A 21,381-nucleotide genomic window follows, 5' to 3' on the forward strand; every position below is an offset into this window, starting at 1 on the left:
TTAAATCTTCCTCTTCATGCCTTTTGTCATCCTCACGTAGACTTATTTTATCTAACTGATTACCTTAAAATTTTGGCATCAGTCCCTCAGTTTTCTGCCTGCAGGATACAGCAGTTCAGTTCCTTTAGGAGTGAAGTGTTTTAGTCTGAACTAAGCTTTTGGGAATATATGCAATGGATAATGACATGCAGGAAATTAAAACTGATTCCTTCTGGTCCTAACCTCTGTGAAACTTTCATGTTCACCATTGGTGGATCAAACTAAGCTCTTATTTTGTCTCCAGATGGCTTTGGAAGACTCAGAGCAAAAGCAAAATCTTCTACGCGGTGTTTACTTGGAGCTGGGAGAGCTAACACCAGTCTTTCAAACAGACACTGTAATGCAACAGCTAAATGAAGTAGATGATCAAGTAGCAACTTTGCAGCATGAGATAGCAGAGATTCTTCCACAGATCCAGCATGTGGCTGATGTAAGTTTGGGTGATCTATAAGTGCCTTTTATCAGAGCTTCATCATATGTTATGAAATACAGCTTACATTGCCTGCATAGAAAAAAGGTGTGCTGGTTTTAGTAGGTGTGCCAAGTGAGGAAATTAATTGTTTGGAAACAAACCATCAGAAGGTGTTTGGTATCTAATTAACCTGTAAACTTTAGGAGTGTCAATGAAATTCCTTGTTTAGGAGGAGAAGGGCAGGACTTGTTGACTGGCAAATTAAAAGGGCTTATCTTGCTGGAGGGTAGGGCTCCAATTCAGAGGCACCTGGACAGGCTGGAGAAACAGGCTGACAGGAACTTCATGAAGTTCAACAGAGGCAAATGCAAAGTCCTGCACCCAGGAGGGAACGTGTCCAAGTACCAGTAAAGGCTGGGGGCCAGTCAGCTGGAAAGCAGCTTTGCCAAAATGGCCAGTGGTTCTGGTGGACAAGAAATTGATCATGACACAGCAGCATGATCTTGCAACAAGAAGGCCAACAGCATCCTGGGCTGCCTAAGCAAGAGTGTAGCCGAGAGGTCCATGAGAGCGATCTTTCTTTTTGGCACCTCTGAGATCATATGTGGGTGCTGTGCTCAGGTTTAGGTTTCCCAGTGTAAGAAAGACATACCAGGTGGCTGGGACCTGTAGCACAGGATGTAGGGGGAAAGGCTGGGAAACCTGGGTCAGTTCAGCTTGGAGACCTGGGTCAGTTCAGCTTGGAGAATAGACAGCTTGGGGCTGGAGGTATTACTGCTGTCTGCTGCTACATAACGGGAGACTATAGACAAGTCAGAACCAGACTCTTCTTGGGGTGTGCAGAGAGACGATGAGCAGTAACAGACCCAAATTATAACAAAGTTCCTTCTACATATTAGGAAGGATTGTTTTTGCAGTGAGATTGGTCAAACACTAGATCAGGGGCCCAAAGTGGGGGTAAAATCCTGATTCCAGGAGATACCCAAATCTCAACAGGATCAGGCCCTAAACGACCTGCTCTGACAGGTACCAGAGACCTCCCAAGGTCCCTTCCAACCCAATATATTCTGTGACTCTGTCTCCATAAGAGTTCACAAGCAGCTGTACTGTATGTGGATCCATCTTCCACCTATCTGACCTAAGACTCTTCATATAGGAAGCTGCAACAGTGTAATTAGACCAGTTTCCTATGCTGATAAGTATCACCACTGGAAAAGTGTCTTCTCACTACTGATCATTTATAATGTGACTTTTCAAGGATATTGCAATTCTGTATTCAGGGTGATCTTAGATACCTAATTTCTCCAGAAGTTAGGATGATGCATAATTTGTAATAATGAGCCTTTTGATTGGTAGCAACCATTAACATATCCTGCACAGGCTGCACTTGGGTTTCAGTGTTTCTCTTTAAATTTAAGTGAAAGGCAGAAGTACAAGCTGGCTTTGGTATTTGTACTATCTACGAATATTCTCTTTGTTCCCAAAATCTAGGAATTGGATGCCATTGAATCTCATGTGAAAACATTTGAGAAGGACATTGCCAAAATGAAGACAATCCTGTCATCAGAAGATCTGTTAGAATTTTCTCCTCAAGACCAACTTAAACATGGACAGGTCTGTGAAAACTCCTATATAGGTTTTTTCCCCTATATATTTATGGATAAGTTAGCATAAATATGCTTTCACAAGCATAAGGCTGTTTTGTGACGGCAAACTACCATGAACAAGTTTTCAGTAAATGACTTTGAAATGTTAGTATCACACAAATTCTAACTCTCAAATCAAAGAGTGAAAATATTATTTCAGTCATGATTTTGGCCACATATTTCTACAGTAGCAAGTAGTGCAATCCAAGAGGAGCACATCGATAGGCAAAACAGTTGGTGCAGAGGACCTGATACCTGTGTTGTATGTGTCCTGGGGGCTTACTTTGGACTGATCCTGTAGAATGGATATCCATTAGTGGCTGGGTGTCTTCAGAGACTCTTCTGGAGAGTAACTTATGCTTTAGTTTTATTTGAAAGGAATCCAGTTTGCATGGTCCAAGACAACTGCTCAATGTAAACCTAAGGTGAGACTGTTGGGAGATCCCTTCAAGAAGCACAGTCATGGTTTGAACAAAAACATTTGAAATTAAAGCACTATTGAGAACATGCCCATAGAGAACTCAAGTGCATAATTTATGTGTTGTCAGACATACCTGCTGTATTTGACTGTCTCCATTTATGGAAAGTTTATGGCCTGACTTTTAGAGACACTTGCTGCACATCACTCTGCTTAGCATCAAACAGTAAGTAGTCTGAAAATCAGGCCCTATTTTTCCAAAAATGGAGGCAAAATTTAGCAGGTGTTTCTGGAAACATAGGCTGGAGTGACTTGCCATAAAACCATTTCATCATACAGGGACTTCACTGCAAAGATACCTTGGCCAGGTGGTTTTCCTTTCTCTGCTTGAGTGAAGTAAAGCAAAGCATTATGGTATCTTTTCTCTTATACCACATACAGTCCACATTGTTAGCTGACTGGAATGCAGAAAGCATGGGTTCAGTTTCAGGGGAGGGATAAAAATGTCATCATATCTCTCATAGCTTTGTTATTCAGAGAATGATTTTGTAATGGCTACATTATATGGAAAAAACTACAGTAATATTTATTCTGGAAAATTATGTTCACCTACTTCCTTATTTTAAATTGAAGCCTGGGTAGTACGCTAATAACAAAAAATTCCTGATACAGGCTGCTTACAAATGAGAGAATAAGCATCTCTATTCCAGTTGGGGCCTTTTAAAATGAAATCTTCTTGAAAGGGGATTTAACAAAAATATTTGTAATTAAAAGGCCCATAGGTGGTTTGTACCCTTTTTTTTTTTTTTCTTCTGAAGTTCCCAGCTGAATGATATCTCAGTAGGATTTCATGTTTCTTTAGAACCAAGAAGTTGTGAGTTGGTATTGCCATTCTGTCTTTCCTAAACTGATCACTGAGTCTTCCATAAAACATATATTGTGGTATGAAACTGCACATTTCTGTTCATCCAAAACTGATAAAGGTGATTGTAAACTGTGCATCCGCTTGGGGTGTTGTGATACGAAATGCTGTCTTTGACAGGAAAGCCATCTTCAGAGGTTTCTCCTGGCTTCCATCCAGGTTCATCATGTCAGCTACGTTGATAAGACTGTTTATAGGACCATAATAAAATGACTAGCTTTAACATAGGACATTTCATGGTGGGTTTGCAGCACAAAAAAAGAAAAAACAGAGATGGCTAGAGTGACATCAAAGGATTTGCACCAGCTTTTTAACTGTCTTTGCTGCCAAAGATGTGCTGCTTTGAAATGACATGCTTAATAAATAGTAACTAATCTGAATGTGACCCTTTTTTTGTCACTGTGCGAACTTCATGTATGTGTATGCAGAAAAAGCAGAATTGTAAATGTGTTATCTTCGTCTTGCTTTAGACAACCTCACCATGGATTTTCACTTAATTGTTCCAAGATTAAAATATTCTTGCTTAAATAGGAAACTTACCAAAGAGAACTTTTGCACATCATGACAGTAGTATAAATTTGCAGTGTTGATTTTTTCCAACTCAGTATCACATCCATCATCTATCCTGTATTCTAATAGGTAATACTTGACCGTGTTGGTCCCATGGAGAAGACCATTGTTCATATACAGTCCTACGAGGAAGCACTTCAGCTACCAGGGGTGAAAATGCAACCTTTCTCAGTCTTCCAAAGAGCAAGACAACTCTTGAGAGAATTGAAGAAATTAGAAAAAATTGCTAAGGAACAAAATGACCTACTGGAGGTAATTGATTTTGGGTTTTTTTTGCTGTCACCTAAACCACCTTTATTTTATAATAATTTTGATCACTAGACAATATTGTTTTTACAGGCATATAGTACACCTACTTCATCTTCTATGTAATGGCTTGAGGATTTTTTTGTTCTGGTTTTTTTCTGTGTAATTTGATACTACAATAAGGCACACTGGATAGTACTGAAATTCATTTCAGTTTTCCAATTCAGTCACAACTGACACCATGTGTTTTAGCATATTGTAGAAGAAATGAAGGCCCAAGTGTCTTATGGCCTGGGTTTGCACAACTGATGATTGAAGCCCAGTGTTATATGCAGGTGCTTACATCTGCAACATTCAAGTTGTTAAACTTACCTTGAACATGGAAATTCTTGTTGACAGACATTAGATAGAAATTGCTGTCAGCAGCAAGTCTTTTAATAGAGGTGATCTTCCCAAATCAGTAAGCCAGGAAAATGACCATTTTCTACCACTGTCGCTTGGTTAATTAACTGTTTTGAGGCAGGCCAATTCCTGCCCTCAGAAGGCCCCGTGCAAGGATGTGTCTGCGTAAGTGAACATGTGACAGGGGGCTTGGAGATGCTGTTGGCCAGACCAGGTTTGGAAACAGAAGTGATATGACAGCATCAGTGTGACACACGGCTGTAGGAGAAGGCAGTGCCAGCAGGGTCGATGAGCGTTAACTCAAGGGCAGTATGAGTTACGAAACAGCTATGCTGGCTCCAAACTTGAACTGGTATCTCTGCAGCACTTCACTGAGCAATGTGTTTGCACCAGCTCAGGAAGGTTTTAATTCAGGGATACCTGCATCACGCTCCATTGCCCAGGGTAGATATACTTGAAGGCAATCTGGAGTTCGGTTATGTATGTTCCCATGTTAGCAGATGTATGAAAATTCTCATGTGACCCATCCATTTCTTGGCAGGATGATAGCAGCACCTAGAAAAATGATACGATATCTTTGCTGATTTGGTTTTCCAAACCTGTTAAAGTAAAGCAGAGTGCTTTAAAACACATAACTTATTACTGGGCATTTCGGAGGCCAGGCACACACAAGTCAAAGGTAAAATGTTAATCTCCATCTTCGATTTTCAGTTTGTGAAATTAAGAGCACCATACCAAATGAAAAACTCAAACATGCTACATGACTAATGCCTGCTTGGAGTTTGGAAAAAAGCAATGACCACGCGAGATCTGTATGATCCCTACAATCTTTTTTTTTTTTTCTTTTTTTTTTTAGGCCATGAAATTTCTTATGTCTGAAAGATGGATGTGGTAAAACGTACCTTTTTCAGAGAGTTACTGAAAACACTTTAAAACCATCAGGAACAGGGTGCTTTGCAATTATAAAGTGTTATCATGAGACTTCTAACCAGTTTATGTGGAGTATTAGGTCAAGGTTTAGATTATTCTCCTTTTTGAAACAGCTGTAATCTTTTTTACTCACCATTTGCCTTTATCTTACAGGCATCCAACAATCTGTAGCTGAGTGAAATTTCTTTGTGAGAAAACAGATTGGAAAAATTGCAATTCTTGGCAGCTAGGATATCAAACTGTGCAAAAAAAGATTTTCCAGTCCTGTTGAATGGGTTGAAAGCAGAAGTACTACAATACAAGTCTAGCACCAGCTAAGACATAACAAAGGATAAAGCTATTAAAGGATGGCATTTTGAGTGCTGCATTAGAAAGGTAGTAAGTATCCTGATAGAGAGGAAAGCAAATGGGAAGCAAACTTCCTGTACAAATACATACATAGTTATTTTTTTCCTGAGGATTAGTTTTGAAATTTTAGTGTTTGCCCATATCTTGCTATCCATGATGCAACAGAATATTGCACTAGTAACTTTTGTATAATTAAGTTGCAGTGTAACACCTGAGAAAGCATAACAGAAACAAAACCTGTAGTAGGTAGTGTAAATGCTTTGGGGCAGGATGTTAAGTGACTTAGATCTGTGTTGAATGTTGCCCTCTTTTTTTATTATGGCCTGCCAAGTACCACACCTATCACTACCTAAATAATGTCACCCGGAAGAGGAGCTGGAAGCTGCAGCTGCTTCTACCGGTTTTCTGTGCATGAGAGTGGCAGTATTTGCATATTTAATGATTTACTGTGCTCATTTTCAGTAAGCTCTTCTGTAACAAATACAGTGCCTGCCTGCATGTACACTACGGGCAGGTGGGCCTTTTCCATGGGAACGACTTCTAGTATTACCACAGTATGAGAAGTAAAGAGCAAATGTTAAGCAGGAAATAACTCAAAGGAGAGGCAACACTTCTAGGAAGAGATTCAGTCCCACGTATATGACATAATTTATGTTATACTAGGAAAAGGATAAAGTAAAATTTTTTGCCCCTCAGTGGAAGGCAGGGAACAGATGAGTTATCTTCAGGCAAGTGGCTATATTCACATATTGGCCTGTGACAGAAGACATTGGAGTCTATATAGAAAATATTCATATTCTGTAGTTAATCAAGGAAATTTGAGGTAGTACACATTTTACCTATTACTAAACAGTCCTATTCATGTGGAAATGAAGGTATGGGTAAGACAATCTCTCTTTTAGAAGGACTTTTAGTTTCTCATTAAAACTGAGCAGGAGAAGACCAACTGTTTTTTCCCTCCTCTGATTCTTTGCCATTCTAGCTATGGCATTAAGATTATAGGCCACAATTAAATATCTTCCTTTCCAATTTGGCTTTTTTTTTTTTTCCAAGTGGGGAAAATAGTTTTTTCTTCCTTTTAAAACCTGAAAGTAAAAAAAAAAAAAAAAAAAAAAATCATTTAGAACCTTATTAGTTTGTGTTTTATTGAGAGGGAGTGCTACAGTGAAGTGACTGAAGAAATGGCACTGTCACTGTTCATAAGAGGAGAGACTCTTTGCTCTGAAAGGCAGAGTCTGTGCATGCATTGCAGAGAGATTTTTCAACCTGTCAGGCAGTTCAGGTGCTGCTATCAGCAGAGTAAGTTCAAGCCTGTTGACAGTAGGCTGCATTTTCTTCATTACCTTTTGCAGACACCTGAGGAATAATCCTTAGATATACTTTGGTTCTCAGCCCATGCTTCAGAAAACACAGAGGCACTAAATGTTCCACAAATTAAATGTTTTCACAAAATATCTGATTTGTAGATGTAACAATTTCTTAATTACCTGAGACATTGTGACAGGCTGTGGCTGACAAACATGAGCAATGTATGTGGGGAGATTGCCAATTTCTGCACGAACAGTAAAGCATGGGGCTTGATGAGATTTTGCTGTCACTGTCAAATGAGTAAAAGTGAATTTGCCTGTTTATAACATATAATATGCTTTCTTATAAGCCATGTAAGAAGAGGAAGCTCACACAAAGTGGAAATATTTATCATTTTTATAGCAAGTATTCAAATTGTCAGATACTGCGGTTGGCTTATCCTCTGAGCTGCAGTGTCTGCCTGGTGTACAGCACAGTTCATTTTTGGTCAGTGCAGAACTAGCTGGCAGTAAAGACCTGAGCACCAATAAAAATCAGGTAGGCTTTTTAATTTGATACGAAACCCTGTAATTTCTCTTTTTTAATTTTTTTTTTCCAACCTGTTCTAAATTGTAGTGAATTAAAATTAAATTGTGATTAAATTTGCTCCATTTGCATTTTATAGCCAAATTCAGAGCTCTACTCTGGAGTAAGCAAAGATGTGCTCCTAGTCAGAATACCCCACCATACTTTGACTTATAGATAGAGCAGTTTGTTTGTCTTTAGCAAGTGAATAATAAACTTAGTGAGGATAGGGTTGTGCAAAGTTAGCAGAACGGAGTTTCTTTTACACGTAACTACAGATGCAAAGGAGGCTTCAGTACTCTTCAATACATATTTGTTGCATTACTGACTAGTTTGTTTCTGTACTATTTAATTCAGAATTATTTATGAGGATTACCATTTCACAGGCAGCTGTAAAGAAAACAGCAGAATGTGAGCAAGAAATTGAAAAATTGAAACAATACTTAAAGAACCACTTGGTTGAAATATCACATGAAGATCAACCACTGGCTCAGAAGACTCGTTGTCCAGAGGTGAGTTTCATTGTTTCCCCCCTTATGTCTGTTACTTGTCCTGACTAACGCTAATTACGACGATGCAGAGCACTGAGAAATAGCAGTGCATTTCCCTCCCCACCACAGTCAAGCAAGCAGTTGAATGCCATAATGTGACTACACATACATAAGTTGACATATACCGAGAGATATTACAATTAATATTAGTTTGCAAGTTGGGTATATCTTTGATAATACACTCCTTATTGATTTTGATGTGTCATTTGTACCTATATCAACTTCTAAGGAAAATTTAGAGTGCTGTTTTCATGACAGCTGACAGCTGTTTTGGTGAAACAATATGCAGCACTGATACCTTGCCTGTGCTCAGCATCCTGCTAATGTTGCTGAGGTAGCAGCTTGGGATAGTGCATAAGGAGAGAACTGAGTCCATTTCTGATCACTGACTGTGCAACGGTACTTTTGGTGATTCTGGTTAGGGTTAGATTCTCTAGACTCCTTTCCTTATCCTCACCGACACACTGTTTTCATCAACTAATAAACACGTGTTGCTTTTCTCCCTGCAGTTGGCTGCTTTCTGTAGTGGATTAATTGATTATTTAATGCAAAAAATAACGTACGTTTTAAGGACAGCATTGCAGAAGTCAGGAAATTACTAATTAAGTGTAATAACTATTTATAAAGTGCCTCTGAAATGCTCAGCTTTTTGCAGTCAGTCACAATAAAGTTAATACACATACATTGTACTTGCCTAATAACTATAATTACTCAGTAGGCTCCTAAGTACATAGCTGCTCTGCTTTCAGGTGGTTGGATGTTGGAGACTTGATGCTAGTAATAAGTGTGACTCATTTCCTGATTCTTACTTGTTTTTGTCTTTGAGTATAGGACTTTCTGTTCAATAGCTCTTGTTTTAGAAAAAAACCTGTTTCACAATTGTAACATTTCATGAATAGAAGTGAGCAATGGAATTGCCTATCTTATGGAGGGGCTTCAGATGAAGAAGTGATATTAATAAAGATTTGGTTTCTGAGGTTTTTGGCTAGTTAAGATTGCAAAGCAGTAGCTGGTAAATGTATGCTGTAAAGTCTCCTCCTGCAATGAAACAAATAGAAATACTGTTCTTAGTGGACATTTATAAAAATATGCCAAATTATCATAGATGGCTGTTCTTTCCAAAGACCTTTTCTTGCCTCTACCTGTGGAAGATTTTACCTCATGTTTCTTAGTGTACAAAAGGAAAAAACATCCTTGTCTGAGCAGAGTTCCTATGTCCTTTGAAAATTTGCTGGGGTCCCTGCCTCCACATTCTCTGTCACGCAGCCACACTAGCGTTATTAATGGAAGAAGTCGTAGTCGAGACAGAACCAGCAGTCTTACTGCTTTCAGCTCTCATGGATTATTACTTGCATAGCGTTATTTACACCATGATAGAGCATGGTGTGGAATTATTTCAAACCTAGTATCAAAGCTTGCTCTGATGGACTGATCCCAGGGTGCAGTGTGATTTTTAACCATGTTTCAGTTTTCTAAGCAAGGAACAATGCTTCAAAGAGCTTTAGCACTTTCAGTAATGAAGGGAGTGGGGCATTTTATTCCTTGCCCTGTCTTACTCTATTATTTGTTGTGCTTTCTTTGCTCACCTGGAGACTGGGTGGTAAGGAAAGGCCCTAGCAGAAAGCTTTAAGGGCAGAATACCAGCTAGAGCAATAGTCACGGCCAGGGAGGAGACCAAGATAGATTTATTTCCCCCTTTGTTAGTGCAGAGTTACTTGTGTTATTGTTTAATCCCTGCAGAACTTTAAGTGTTTTCCTTCTATTTTGTTGGGGACTACTGTTCCCAATATCACATTCAAAGACATGGGATAGTTTTGTCACTAAAACCTAGCAAATGGTTTGTTTCCTTCTTTTAGGCCAGCTTCAGCAAAGACAACTCAAGCCTGAGCTACCCTTATTGCTGTCTTTGCCCTCAACAAGGCTATCCCAAGTGTTTTGTGTCAGGTTTCCAGAGAAGGTAGTTGGAAGTAACATCACCTGCTCTGACACACAAAGTAATGCAACCCAGCTGCATTCCCTCTGTCCTGAAGGAAACTCATATTCTCATGGCTATGCAGGACCTAGTTAGAATTAGTTATCCAGCCTTTCACATTTCCTTCCAGACTACCAACTTCTGCATTACAGGTGGCAAGTGGTGTCCTGAGCTGAATCTGTTGCTGCTGTTTTGCATATATCTGTACATGTCCTGCAGTGACAATGGGGAACTGTCCCTATGCCCGGAAAAAGGAAAAAGGGGAAATAGCCCCAGTCCCAGTAAGATGCGTCACTGGTATCATCTGTTACGTTACTCTTTGGTTAAGTAAAAAAACGGATGCTTACAGATGTTGTTGCTCCTTAGGGAGAAATGGAAGCTGTAAAAGAAGAAATCATAAAGCTGTGCCAAAGAAAGGAAGATATCCTTACCGGGATGAAGAATTCTATGTCTGAGCTTCACCAGCACTTAGAGCAGGAAGTGCCTGAATCAGGAGATGAACCCACAGCCTCTGGATTAGCACAAAGTGACTTGATTGGGACTGATGTTTCTGGTCAGCAGGTAAGTGGAGCACCACGTTGTAATCACTTACAAGAGCTGAAGAGGGAAGGTAAATAACCCTTCTTCTTCCAGGAGGAGTGGCATGTGAAAGAGGAGCACCCCTGCAGCTGTGAATCAATACTAATTCTCCTCCCCTTTGTGCTTCTGAATGGTCCCAGGACTGAGTTGGGAGAGAGGTGTGCCTCTGATTATTTTTTAGCATGAGCAGATCCAACAAGAAGTTTGCATCAAGCAATCAATAGCAAAATGCTTGATGTGTAGCTTTGTTGATAATCAGTTGTTCTGGGATTTTCGGTAAATTGTTTTCATGGAGCAAAATGAAATCTGTCCCAATTATAGCTGTGATGTTGAAACATTACAGCATAGAGAAAAGTCCCAGTTTCAGAGGTGCTTAGTACCTGCAGTTTTCAGTTACTTTAATGTAGGGTGGCAGATGTTCAGTGCTTCTCCAAAAGTGGACCCCAAGTGGTAACTTTCTTTTGGTTTACAGGCAGAAGAGAAGAGGCTTTTACTGTTCTTGTCATGAATAATTGGGCTGTCTCTTTCTGTGTGTTTTTATAGTTGAAAAAAAGAGGAATGATGTCCTTTCTACCTTCCTTAGATGAAGAATCAGAAGACTGTTCTTTCCACAGCAAGGTGAGTTTGGTATATATCTTATATATACAGCTGTATATGTAAGATACAAGATCTTGGTACAGGACAAGTGCTGAAAAATATGTAAATCCAAAATACTTCAGAACAAATTGAAACATCTGCTATCACTCCAGGATACTAAGAAATTGCACTCAAGCCAGCCTACCAATATTACAATACCAATTCTATGATGTGTGATCCTGCTTTTGGTGGGATTGCTTATATGGCAATACCTCCTTTATGGAAGTGTTAGTGGCAAAATATGGGCTTAAATACCAATGTTTATATGTGGAGGTGGGGTTCAGACAGAATTAGCCTCTGAAGTGCTAAAACTTAAAAAAAAACAACCAACCAAAATGATTTGTATGTTTGAGCTTAAGAAAAAAAAAGGGCATGATCAGACTATAGGGAATGAAGTTAAGAGAGATTTCTGGGAGAAACTGGGGGACACTGCTCAACAGGTTGCTCTGAATCTGGGGAGTCTGAATGCCCAGGTGAATTGCAGAGGAGCAAAGCTGGGAGTAAAGTTTCATGATAAAGTTAATAGCTTTTGGAAAAAAGAAAAAAAAATTCCATGAAACTTTCTGCACACTTTCCTGCACCTTAGGGACTAAACGAGATATATTTGAATGAAATCAGGGACGTGCAGAAGTGCTGGTGAGCTTGTAGCCTAGCTCCCCTCTTGCACAGCAGTTCACAGACTGCCTAGGCTGGTAGTGACCAGCTATTGTCATCTGCATCTCCTGGGAGGGACCGTGGCCTCAACCAAGTTTTGAAGAATCTCGGTTTCTCTGAAGTCCTCACTATGGATATTAAGTAGCCTTTTGCTACACCCTTGCAACAAGAATCAAAAGGAAATGTGGCAAAGAGGTGACGAGTTTTAGAGGGGTTACTTTAGGCTAGGCAAGGATGAAACTCCATGGCTAGATAGTGCGAAGAAGTCCAAACAGCTTGGATAGAAGTGGTGTCTTACTACTCTGTTCCAAACACTTCAGTTTCAAGTTTTCTGATTCTGCACCTTCATTGGTGCAGTTTTCTTTACATACAGGACTTTTTAGGAGACAGGACAGGAGAAAGATGGTTTCTTCAGTTTTTATTTTTTTAAATAGTGTGAAAAAAATGAGGATACTCTGAGGTCTCTAGAGAAAACTATCAGTGTCATCCAGCTGCCATTCATCTTGCAGCAGAGCTATAAAGCAAGGGAAGAGGTGGGATTTGGGAAGCACAATAAAGATAGATAAACAAGGCAGAAACAGAGCAAAGTGTTATTAAAGGTAATTTACATTGCCTGAAGGAATATTTGAGTTTCCTGTTCACAAGCTAATGTTGAGCTGTTACTGCTTTCAAAGGGAAGTACAGCCACAGAGAAAGCAAGCTTTTGGCCTTCAGAAAGAGATGATGAAAGGCACAAGGAAGACAGCGCAGCCTCCTGGTCTTCTGGTACCTTGTCGGATGGCATCGTTCAGGTAATGCACTCGGGTTTATCTCCACGGGGATGGGAACTCATCTTTATGGAAAAGGTCTGCACAAGTCCTAGGTATTGCTGAAGTCTGGAAATGGAAAGCAAGAGAACTGTAGAAATGCAGGACATGATGGCCTTATTCAGAGCCTCCATCTTCCATACCACACTAAATCCTTCCGTTTAAAATCTCTTTTCCTGTTGCACACCTTAGTTGGACTCAATGACCTTAAGTATCTTTTCCAACCTAAATGATTCTGTGATTCTATATTAATTTCTTCTAGCCTGACAAAACCCCCAAAGATAGAAATGCACATTTGGTAGCAGCAATTTGTTTCACTAATTCCTGGAAAGGCTGCAAAATGTGCATTTTGTTGGGAGGATGATTTGTGGAAGAGGTTCTCTTTGTACATGAGTAGATCAGCATCTAAGACACCCAATTGGCTACAATTTTGGTGGCATTCTGCTCTGTTCTTCATGGTGTCTCAATAATGTTGTGATAGCTGCAATTGTTTGTTTCTGTATATCAATGTTACAGGCATAAGAGAACTTCTCTCAGTGAATACTTTTGGGCCAGGACCACCATAGGCTGAGCAGCTGCTGCCTTTTGAGGCTTCTCTAGCACAACGAGTCAATAATCATAGAATCGTTTAGGTTGGAAAAGATCTTCAGAATCATTGAGTGCAACTGTAAACCTAACACTACCAAGTCCACAACTAAACCATGTCCCTAAGGGCCACATCTACATTACTACACATCTATACTACTACACATCTACACTAATAATACAAATACTTCCACTGTTGCCCCTCTCTCTCTCTACAGGGTGCTGATGAGATAATGGAATCGCACAGTAAACATGGTGAGGAAACATCTATGCAAACTTTGCAGAACACTGAAGGCCCTGGCACAGGTGATGGCAGTCAGGCTATGGTGAGTTTGAAGGCCTGAAGTAGGCTGAACAAGGTGACCTTCTGAGCTCGTATAACCTACCTATTGGGCAGAGGCCCTGTTTCATTCTGGTTATACTGTTGGAGTTTGTTGCAGTATTTATGATATGGTAGGATACCTACAACCCTTTTTGGGCCTCTTGATATTGCTGCTTTGGATGATAATAAATATATTTTGATTTCCTCCTTGAAAAAGCAGTTTACTAGGGAACAAAGTGGAGTATTTTCAGGAAGTAAATCGCTGGCATTCATACAGGCATGAATGGCGGGGTTCAAGTGATGTAAACATACATCAACTATGGGATTTTTACATGGCAGTTGAAGCAGGAATTAAGGAGATTGAGACTCTCATATGTTGCTGCTTTGTGGAAGGCATGCATAGGCTAAGGGAGGAGTGGGCGGCAAAAGGGCGTATGGTGACAGACTTGAATGCTCCAGGAAGGCCAGGAGGAGCAAACCGGTAGCGGAGCAGCCTCAGCTCTTCCTGGGTTTAGAGCATGGAAGATGACAGAATCTGTCATTGCCTGAGGCAGGAGCAGGCCCCCCAGATCACTTTGCCATCCCCCCGACTTCTTCCATCATGCTTAACCTTTAATTTATAGTTTAAAAACTACAGCAAACTATTAAAACCCAGCTAGCAGCACAATATATTCTGTATTGATATAGCCTCCTGTGAGTGTAATATGTACGATGTAATTGGTATGATGTAATTATGTATGCAGGATCTCTGTGTTTTTTCTCTCTGCTACACTGTGATGCTGTTCTCTGCATGTGCAGAACATGTCTAAGCTCCCTTGGCAGCTGCAGAATATGTAGTCACTGCAGTACCCGAGCACAGTGAGTGGTTGGGCTGACCTCACACTACTTGTCTGTGTTAGGCTGAGCTGAACCCCTGGCTGCACTGAGTAAATCTCCATTGAGGATAATGGGAATTTAGACACCTGTATTCAGGAGACTTAACCTCCATCTGAACGTTTTGGGTTTCCAGGAGCCTTACAAGACAACATACAACATATGCCCTCTTGGCAGCTCTGTGTGCCACCACTGTGCTTTGTCAGCGTCTTGCCTTTGAGGGCACTCTCAGCCTGTTGGACCCAGCAATACAGAAGTTCAGCGGAGCAGTTTCTTGAGCCAGACACAGCGGCTCTGTGGTCTGTGGAGAGCTGGCTGACAGGCTGTGAGCCAGGGTCCTGCCTTCTCTGCTCAAGTAGACAGGTTTCTTAGAGAAGCTCATCTTTCCTCAAACCATACCAGACAGCTTTTTTGCTTGCAACATCTTTTCTACTTCAGTGTTTTGCTACACTGTGACATTTCCATATGCTACACAATTCCCTGTAGGGAGTGATTTTTTTGTTGTAGTTAAATGATTTATTTACAAGATCAATTACTATTTGGAGACAGGAAGACATTTCTTTTCATAAATGGTAACTCTATTTGGTTTTGCTAGAGATGTGTGTATGTGTAGAGATTTATGAAGTCAATTATATTTTCTCCATTTAGAGCTTAACTGCATGCTAAAATTAAATAATTCCTCCTATTTTAGTGATTACTAGAAGGTACTGTTTCCTCCTCCTGGCATGTTGTCACTCCCATGCAAACATACCTGCTTCCAAATTCAGTTATAGCAGCCTAAAACACAATTTAGGATTCAGAAAAATATTTGAATTACTGGATGAGGAAGAAAAGACAGGTTATAGTTGTAGGTGACTCCCTTCTGAGGGGAACAGAGGCCCAATATTCCAGACAGGTCCTCCTCTTGGGGAAGTCTGCTGCATTCATGGGGCCTGGGTTGAGGACATCACTAGGAAACTTCCTAGCCTGGCCCTCAAATTGCTACCCATCATTGCTCTAACATGTGGGTTTTGATGAAGCTGCAACATGTAGTCAAAGGGCAATCAGAAGAGACTTCAGGGCCTTGGGATGGTTGGTAAGGGAATCTGGAGCAGAGGTTATTTTTCCTCCTTCCAGTTGCGGACACTGACATTGGAAGAAACAGACGGACCCAGTCTATTAATACATGGCTCCATGCCTGGTGTCACCACCACATTTTTGGGTTTTTTTTGATAATGAGATGGTTTATGTGGCAGCAGGCCTGCTGGTGTCAGATGGGATTCAACTTTCTCAAAGGGGGAAGAGGGTCTTTGCTCATGAGCTAGCAGGGCTTATTGACAGAGCTTTAAACTGGACTTGCAGGGAGAGGGTGATCGTATCAGGCTTGCCTGTGACAAGCTGTGGCATGATGTGCCAAGGTTAGGTAGATGGGGTGCTAGTGAGGGCCCTCAGCCTGTTGCTCTGAGATGTGCTGGGTACACTGGAGCACACTTGAAGTATTACGTAGATGAGCCAGGGGATCCTGAGGTAACAGGAGCCAAGAGATGAAATACCTCAAAGGAATTGAGCTGTATTCCTCTGAGAAGGTGACACAGCCAACAGCCCAGCTGTATCCTGGGCTGCATCAAAAGAAGCATGGCCAGCAGGTCAAGGGAGGGGATTCTGCCCCTCTACTCGGCTCTGGTGAGACCCCACCTGCAGTACTGCGTTCAGCTCTGGGGCCCCCAACATAAGAAGGACATGGACCTGTTGGAGCAAGTCCATAGAAGGGCCATGAAGATGACCAGAGGGCTGGAGCACCTCTCCTATGAAGACAGGCTGAGACAGTTGGGCTTGTTCAGCCTGGAGAAGAGAAGGCTCCGGGGAGACCTTATAGCAGCCTTTCAGCACTTAAAGAGGGCTTATAAGAAAGACGGGGACAGACTTTTTAGCAGGGTCTGTTGCGGTAGGACAAAGGGTAATGGTTTTAAGCTAAAAGAGGGTAGATTTAGACTATGTACGAGGAAGAAATTTTTTTACAGTGAGGATGGTGAAACACTAGCACAGGTTGCCCAGAGAGGTGGTAGATGCCCCATCACTGGAAACATTCAAGGTCAGGTTGGATGGGGCTCTGAGCCACCTGATGTAGTTGAAGGCCTCCCTGCTCATTGCAGGGGTGGTTGAACTAGATGACCTTCAAAGGTCCCTTCCAACCCAAACTATTCTATGATTCTACTCTTTGTGACTTAAGCCATGGTAACTGTCTACTCCATGGCATCTCCATCTCAGTCTTGGCACAGAAACACATGATATCTGCATGAACACCTGAAGAGATGACACCAGGGTTTTTTATTCAATCAATTTGACTATATATCTAAGTTTCTATTTCTGTAGAGGAAGGGGATAAAGTTTGCTGCAGTAACGATGTCTCGCTGGGGAGGGGCAGAGCATGCCATAAGTATAAACTAAATGCATATGTACACACACATGTGAAAGGGTGTCATGCACAGTATTATGCATGTGTGATGTTTTGTTATTTAAATGAATGAACTAAAACAACCAGGCTTAGAACTAGAGCTCAAAATTCCAGGTAGAGGTTGAAATAAACTGGTACTTTTTTATTACTTTAGTCACATATACCTCAATAGACATATTTAGACTGTTCAGGGATCTGTATACTCAGATTTACTTTCTATGTTTAATGGCACTGTCCCATACTATCTGAGGCAAACAAGAACAGTAGGGATTAAGGTGAGGCATTGATAACTGAAGCAATGCATTTTTGCTCTCTGATTTTCTGCCAAATCTCATTTAGTGTGGAGCATGTGCGCTACCACTGACCATCTCAGTTGCCTGAATGTGTGCTCTAGAGTCATGGGAGTGTACAGGTAGTTTTGTTCTTGTAGTGTTGTGCTTGATTTACTTACTAAGTGCCAGTATTTGCATGTGTGGAGGTATTATACAGACCTGTACAGCCTTCCAAGCAACTGCTGATAACACCAAGCACTTTGGACTTCTTATTGTGGAAGTGCAATAAGGAGGGCAAATAACAAGAATTACACAAGACATATACCGTTTTTTTCTGTGTGACCTAGAGCCCGAAAAAAGCATATTTGACTGTTAGGACTGAACACACGCAAGTAGCTTGTAAGTGTTGCCCAACAGCTTGCTTTGCAGCTTTAAACTGCGTTGCTTTTACATCTAACTCCCACAGAAAAACATCTCTCCTCAGGGGAGAACTGGTTAATGGTGAGTCATCCCACTTCCTGCGCTCAGGTATACCTGTGCAAATGCAAATCACTGCCTGGTAACCTGTTACACCAGATCCCTGATCGGATCGCCTGGCTGCTGAGTTTCCCTTTCTTTTTCTTTTTCTCTCCTTCTTTTTTTTTTTTTTTTTTCCAATCTGGGAACACGGTGGCAGAGTGGTTTCGGAGCTCTGTGAGTGTGAAAGTTAAACATTTCCCACTGGTAAGGGGAGGGGGAAAAAACAGATAGATAACTGCATTTCTTTCATGTGCTTTTCTTCAGAGCAACAAGCCGTCTCCCGTCCCCAACGCCACCCAGGGCTCTCAAGTGAAAGCGGGACATTTGGAGGAAGTGGTGGATGGCGGTAGGCCTGAGCCGGAAACGATCCTCCAGGTGTGCCAGGCCCAGGTTGCCGAGCTGGAACAATGGCTAGACAAAACTAAAATGTCCTTGAGCTCAGACCCCCAGACCCCCAAAATGCAGCAGATGGTGGAACTGCAGCTTGCTGATTGCCAGGTAAGATGGAGCGGTCAGTTTGCTGCTGCCATCCAAACATGTTGCCCTTCGCTGGGGTGTGTGTCTGCAGAAAAGCTATGCCTACTGCTTCTCTCCCTGCGTAATTGGCTTTGTTACACTGTGCAGAAAACAGGTAAACGCTTGGCTTCAGTTTCAGGTGCAGCTTTCCAAGGGCTTAGTTAAAACACCTATTTTTAGAGTTGGGATCATTTTGTGTCCGGGGGATTTAGGTAGAATTCTTGAGTATTTTTAAAGCTTTTTTTTCTTTGGATTATTTTCAGAAACACAGCTCAGTGTAGCTTGAATCCTCTATTAAAAGGCAATTTTTCATAGGTCTCAATCATGACAAATCAGTTAGAAAAAAGCAGTATTTTTTCTTTTGACATTTTCACCTTCTGTTTTTGTCAGAGTGATTTAAAAGACTGGTATAAGATAGCTTCTAAGCTGGTAAATTCTTCTTTAGCACTTTTGCAAAAAGCTGCCAGTATAGGTAGAAAGACAGGGGCTTTTCCCCTGCCCTCTGTGAGTAGTGGTGATATTTGGACCTACTAGTGGCTAGGACAGCCGCTTGCTGCTGATGGCAGTGGAAGGAAAGGAGTGGGTGGTACTTATTGGTGAAAACTGGTGGAGGAAAACAAGACTGGCATGAAGGGCTGGGGTGGGTGGGATTCCTGGAATGTAGCTTTTTTCTCTGGCATGCAGATTAAAAGAAAACATGCAGGCATGCCACTTTGAAACTCCTTGCAGCACCAGTCTGGTGTACCACTTTGCTTCAAGCACTGAGTCTACCTAAAGCAACAAAATTCACTCACCGTAAAGGAGTCGATACCAAAATGTCCCCATTTTAAATTACTAAGACGTTTCCAGCTGTTTTGTTGTTGTTGTTGGGTGGGATTTTTTTAATAGGAACTGAGTCCATGCCAAGAAGTGCCTCTGGGTTTAGGCTGTGATTCAGCCAAGTACTCAGGTGCTGAACTCTGTGGGAATTAGGATCCTGAATGCACCTAAGCAGCTGGCTGTGTCTGGATCCCATTCAGGGTTCATGTTAGCATAGGCTTCAACAGGGCCATTCCAACCAGTAAAAACAAGCAGGCATCAGGCAGCTGTAAGCGCTGCTGAATTCCTGTAGGCTTTTAATAGTTTGGCTCGATGTTAAGATGTGAACTTGGTGGGGGGGAGTTTTTTCTAACCTAGTCAAGATCTACACAGAAAAATACACAGAGCATGAAGCAGAAACAGTCTCTAAATATGGACATATGGTGTAAAGCAGTTAATTTACTGCAGCTGATTACTTTGCAGTTGAGCCATGGTACCTGTCTCCACACACCCCTTAAAAACACGAGTTTAAAGTAATGCAGAGATGCACTTTGATTCACAGCAGCTTGAAGCAAAAACTAGATCCCAACAGTTTACAATGGCCTGTCTGACACATGGTAACGTTACTATGTTTTAGTAATTCAGCATCATTCCTCCCAAAGGGTGATGTGATCAGTCTGTTCACTGCCTCCTTCTCCCCTGTTGAGGTGTTTTGTCTTCCTGGTTGCATCCAAATGGAGTCAATCATTTCTGCTCTCCTCTTTTATTACTCCATATCTGAGTTAATATAACTTCCTGTAGAGGCTGTTTATTGAAACAGTTTTAAGACTAACTCTATATAAAATTTATTTAATTGTTCAGAATAAAAAGAGACTATATTGGCGAAAATCTGGAGGGTTGGTGGCTACTTCTCTTTTTGCCTGTATGTTTCTGTTCTTTTCAGACATGGGAAGTGTGAGCGTTAACTTCAGAATGTTATCAGGAAAGTAATGTTCTACTTCTAAGAATGAATTATTGATTGCTGTCCCTTCTAGGCAAGGTTATTAGAGATTGAACAAAAGGTCCTTTATTTACTGGAAGATTGTGGAGATAGTGCAGACTACCTACAAGAGACTGAGGCTCTCTCCTTGAGGCTGAAGGAAGTGAAATGCAATTTGGAAGAAGTCCAGAGGATGCTTCAAGACAAATACAATGAAGAGCAGGTAAAGCATATGAATGCTATGGAGAGTAATCATGAGAGAGTCATGGTGCTTTAATGTGCTGTAGTTGCAGAAGAACAGTTAGAGCTCACCATGTGAAGCAAGGAATGGAGAAAAGTCAATCAGAAATGTCAGACTTGCTGTTATTCTACTTTACAGTGCTGTATAATTATTTGTAGTTTCCCGCAAGTAGTGGATTTTTAATGAGTCTCTGAACAACATCTTTTCTGCTTTAAGTGGCAGAGGTCAAGATTTTTTGAGGAGCACAGGAAAAGGATAAAGAGTTTTTTTTTGTTTGGTTTGGTTTTTTTAAATACCTTTAAAATGCCATGATATTTGTCATGCACTATGGCAGCAGAGAAGCCTTTAAGCAGTAACTTTCTCTTTGAAGAATGCGTAAATGGCAAGGGCAGTGACTCTGCCAGCTCTCCTGCACCACAGCTGCACACTCTTTGCTGAGTTTCCCAATGGATGAGACCGTAACTTCCAGCTTCAGAGCTAATTCCCACTCTGTTGTGCAAGAGGCTGGAGAAGCCCACCTGATGTGTTAGTGTAAGAGCAGCCACAGTCTCTCCAGTGCTGGAGGAGCACAGTCTAAAAGGGAGCTTGCATGGGGCAGGAGAGAATTAGCGCTGGTAAAGGCTTCTGTTGAAATATCTCTGTGAGCACAGACAGATAGAAAATACAGGTGCATGAGCAAATTTATAAGCATAAATTGCACATCCCTATAATTTGGTCAAACAATAAGAATGGAGGGTTAGTATCAATTAATTTGCTAACGGGAAAAGCAAAACAAGCCTTCTAACTGTCAGGGAGAGAAATGTGAGGACTTTAGCAGCAGGTTAGAATGGATCAAACTT

At 41.1% G+C, this 21,381-nt stretch overlaps 1 protein-coding gene across 5 annotated transcripts in view; it reads left to right on the forward strand.

Moving 5' to 3' along the window:
• Positions 1-21,381, forward strand: part of SYNE2 (spectrin repeat containing nuclear envelope protein 2) — a 197,464-nt gene that overhangs the window by 102,012 nt on the left and 74,071 nt on the right. For all 5 annotated transcript variants that reach the window (XM_075029637.1, XM_075029640.1, XM_075029638.1 and 2 more), the window contains exons 60-69: positions 284-469; positions 1,943-2,065; positions 4,077-4,259; positions 8,192-8,317; positions 10,695-10,889; positions 11,451-11,525; positions 12,872-12,988; positions 13,807-13,914; positions 18,273-18,506; positions 20,357-20,524. In XM_075029637.1, coding sequence (XP_074885738.1) covers positions 284-469; positions 1,943-2,065; positions 4,077-4,259; positions 8,192-8,317; positions 10,695-10,889; positions 11,451-11,525; positions 12,872-12,988; positions 13,807-13,914; positions 18,273-18,506; positions 20,357-20,524 — 1,515 coding nt within the window. The remainder of the gene's footprint in view (positions 1-283; positions 470-1,942; positions 2,066-4,076; positions 4,260-8,191; positions 8,318-10,694; positions 10,890-11,450; positions 11,526-12,871; positions 12,989-13,806; positions 13,915-18,272; positions 18,507-20,356; positions 20,525-21,381) is intronic.

This window comes from Buteo buteo, chromosome 6 (genome assembly GCF_964188355.1).
Source record: "Buteo buteo chromosome 6, bButBut1.hap1.1, whole genome shotgun sequence".
In the NCBI taxonomy this organism is placed as follows: domain Eukaryota; kingdom Metazoa; phylum Chordata; class Aves; order Accipitriformes; family Accipitridae; genus Buteo; species Buteo buteo.